Below are 3117 nucleotides of genomic sequence, written 5' to 3'. Positions count from 1 at the left end.
CATCCTTACTTGCGGAGGTGGGGAGTTCAAAAGCCTCTGGTTCCCATCTTCCTCCGCAGACTGGACTCCTTGGCCAGACTACAACTCCCACAATGCACCACAATCTTTCCCCTTGGGGAGAGGTGGTAGTTGGTCATGCTAGTCACCTACATCTAGTGGGAGATTTAGTTCTGTAGGATGGCCTGGCCCATAGAGAATGGCAGCATCTGGTAACTCAAACTACAACTCCCCTGAAGCACCAAAGAAAAATAAAAACATTGTGGTTTATAACTCACATATTTCCATTAGGGGTTTTTAGTTTTCTGACAAAAAATCAAAAGTGCAAGGAAAATGGATATTAAAAAAAAAGTCCAAAAATAGCTGATTTCTCAACAAAAAGCAACAGATACGGGAAATGTTTGACCCTACCCCATGCTGCGTTTTTGTTGCACCATAACAGCTTTCTACTACACCAGTCTCCTCTGATTTAATCATGAGCCAGCTGTTTCCTTCACTTTTAGAGGAGGAGGAGCAATGTGCAGTGTCCTATAATTACTGGATATTATCAAACCACCCTGTGCACCTCAAACCCCTGGATTCTGTGGTTTTTGTGTCTCCCCCACAGTGTGGGCAAGACAGTTCTCTGCCAACAATTGCAGGCGCTGGGTGCAGAAGCTGCACAGGTACTGGCAGGGACATCCTCCGCACCTGGGTAACAGACAATTGTTTGGAAAACGTGCCCAAGAAGATCCTCCCCAGAGAATTACAATTAATGACCATGGGACATTGAGATTCTGCAGTGGATCCACCCCAGCCCTGCTCCTGTAAACACGCGGTTTGGGTCCCAAGGAGGAAGGCAGGTGAGGGACGGATTCACTGCTCTTTGCTATCATTGATTAGACAGGATTATTCTCTTCCTCTCCTGCTATCCCCTCTCTCCACTTCTCCCACATGCTGTTTCCTCGATATCCCTGGCCAGACAACCACCTGTCCCATTTCTGTCTCTCTGTCCTTGTCAATCTATCCATCTTTCTCTCTGGCTTTAATACTCTCTCTGCCCCGTGCTGTCAGTCTAGGCTGCTCCCCACCCCTGAGCCTTCCTCCATGTCTCTCTCTGTCCCCAGCTTCCCCCCCAAAGCCACTGGGATTGGCTAGTTCTGCGCAAGAGGCTGGGGAGGGGCTGGAACAAGCAGTGATAACACAGCGCTGGGAGATCTGTCGCTGATTTCCCCGTCTGCTCTCTGCCAACAGATGTGTGCGAGAGAGGAGCAGTGGGGGGCACCGGCATCCCACAGAAGCAGTTTCATAATGGCTGAGCTGAGCACTGAGTCCCTGCCACCAACAGCTTCTGGCCAGGATTCCAAAGATTTATATAATGGCACTGGATTCGGTGGATTCCATGTACATTATGCCCCTCGAGTGACAATCAGCAGCATCACTCTGATCATCTGCCTGTTGGGGCTGGTGGGGAACGGGATCGTCCTCTGGCTCCTGGGCTTCCGCATGAAGAGGAGCCCCTTCACCATCTACGTCCTCAACCTGGCCGTCGCCGACACTGGCTTCCTCCTCTTCTCGGTTGCCCATCTTGTAGCTTTCGTGCTGGGATATAAATTTTGTGACTGTACTGCAATTTTCTATATGTTATTGCTGTTTACAAGTCATTTGACGTACAGCACCAGCCTGTATCTCCTGACGGCCATCAGCACCGAGAGGTGCGTGTCCGTCCTCTACCCCATCTGGCACCGATGCCGCCGGCCAAGCCACTTGTCTGCCATCATGTCTGCCCTGCTCTGGGCTCTCTCCTGCCTGCTCTGCTGTCCCGTGGCCATTTTTTGTCTAGATCCCTTAAAGAAAAGCTGCATCACTTCCCTCCTCCCCATCAGTGTTCTGAATGTCCTGATATTCACCCCCATCATGGTTCTGTCCAGTCTGATCCTGTTTGTCAAGGTGCGACGGAGCTCCCAGCGGCGCCCGCCAGGCAAGCTCTATGCCGTCATCCTGGTCACCGTCCTCTTCTTCCTCCTCTTCACTCTCCCTCAGAGCCTCCACTTCTTCATGTGCTCCTGTAACGTATTCAAGCACAGTGAGATATTTCACATACTGGCCTGTGCAAACAGCAGCATCAACCCATTCATCTACTTTTTCGTCGGGAGCTACGGGAAACAGCGAATCTGTGGCTCTCTCAAGGTCGCGCTCCAGAGGGTTTTTGAAGAGCAGATATATTTCGGAGAAAGCACAGACACCCAGAGCACAAACCGAAAGGAGACGGTCCCTCCAGCAGATCAGGCTGGACACCCTGCTCTGGGAATGGAGGTTTCCTGTCATCCTGAAATCATAGAACTTCAGGAAAGGTCCTGACAGGACTTGCTAATCCATCCCCATCTGGACTCGGGAGCAGAGTCCTGCCCTAGAGCGCATCGCCAGGGTTCTGTGCAGTTGTGAAGACACCAGTGGGCCCCATGGGACCAAACCCAGCTCCCACTGGACAGAGATTAGATAGACTGAGCGATGTGAGTTGGAACAGGAATGGGTGGAAATTGGTAAATATTGCATTTGATTAATATCAGCAGAACTGAATTAAATGAGGCCTGTGTGTTGTGTAGTCCTGTCTTAATCCTTCTATTTATGCTCATATGTGTGAAAGATGCTATTTCCATATATTTGCATATATATTTGCATGTATATGAAACCGCACTTAAGTTGCGGCCTTCTGCATGTGCTGTGAGTATTATTATGGTCCCCAGAGCTTCCAAAGTGGAGTAGCCCTGCTCTAATAGAAACAAAATGCATATCTAATGTGTCTGCAGAAAGACCTTTTCATCAAAATAAAATCCTGATGACAGGAAAAAAGCTGCTTTACCATTGTATGCTCAATAAATGCGGCGTTTTGCCTTTTGCCCATATAAAGATGTGGAATCCTTTTTATACGCAAAACGTCAAAAGATGTACAGATTTTACAACCAGACAGTTTGTGCATTTAATTTGGCAGTGAAATTTCAGTCCCTGCAGATCAAGGGCAGCTTTTTGCATGGCCTTTCAATTTCAGGTGATGTTTCACACCTGGTATCAGGGATGTGTCTTTTAGGGGTTCCATGAAAGTCACCCACATGGAGCCAAGATATGAGCCTTTTTACAAAA

At 48.7% G+C, this 3117-nt stretch overlaps 1 protein-coding gene across 1 annotated transcript; it reads left to right on the top strand.

Annotated features, from left to right (window-relative positions):
• Positions 1-1287: 1287 nt before the first annotated feature.
• Positions 1288-2337, top strand: LOC102447068 (mas-related G-protein coupled receptor member H-like). The gene has a single exon (XM_006118341.2). The coding sequence runs from the start codon at positions 1288-1290 to the stop codon at positions 2335-2337; it is 1050 nt and encodes a 349-aa protein (XP_006118403.2).
• The last annotated feature ends 780 nt before the right edge of the window (positions 2338-3117 follow it).

The sequence above is a fragment of the Pelodiscus sinensis genome, chromosome 4 (assembly GCF_049634645.1).
Source record: "Pelodiscus sinensis isolate JC-2024 chromosome 4, ASM4963464v1, whole genome shotgun sequence".
NCBI lineage: Eukaryota > Metazoa > Chordata > Testudines > Trionychidae > Pelodiscus > Pelodiscus sinensis.
This window is presented reverse-complemented; position numbering and strand designations above follow the sequence as displayed.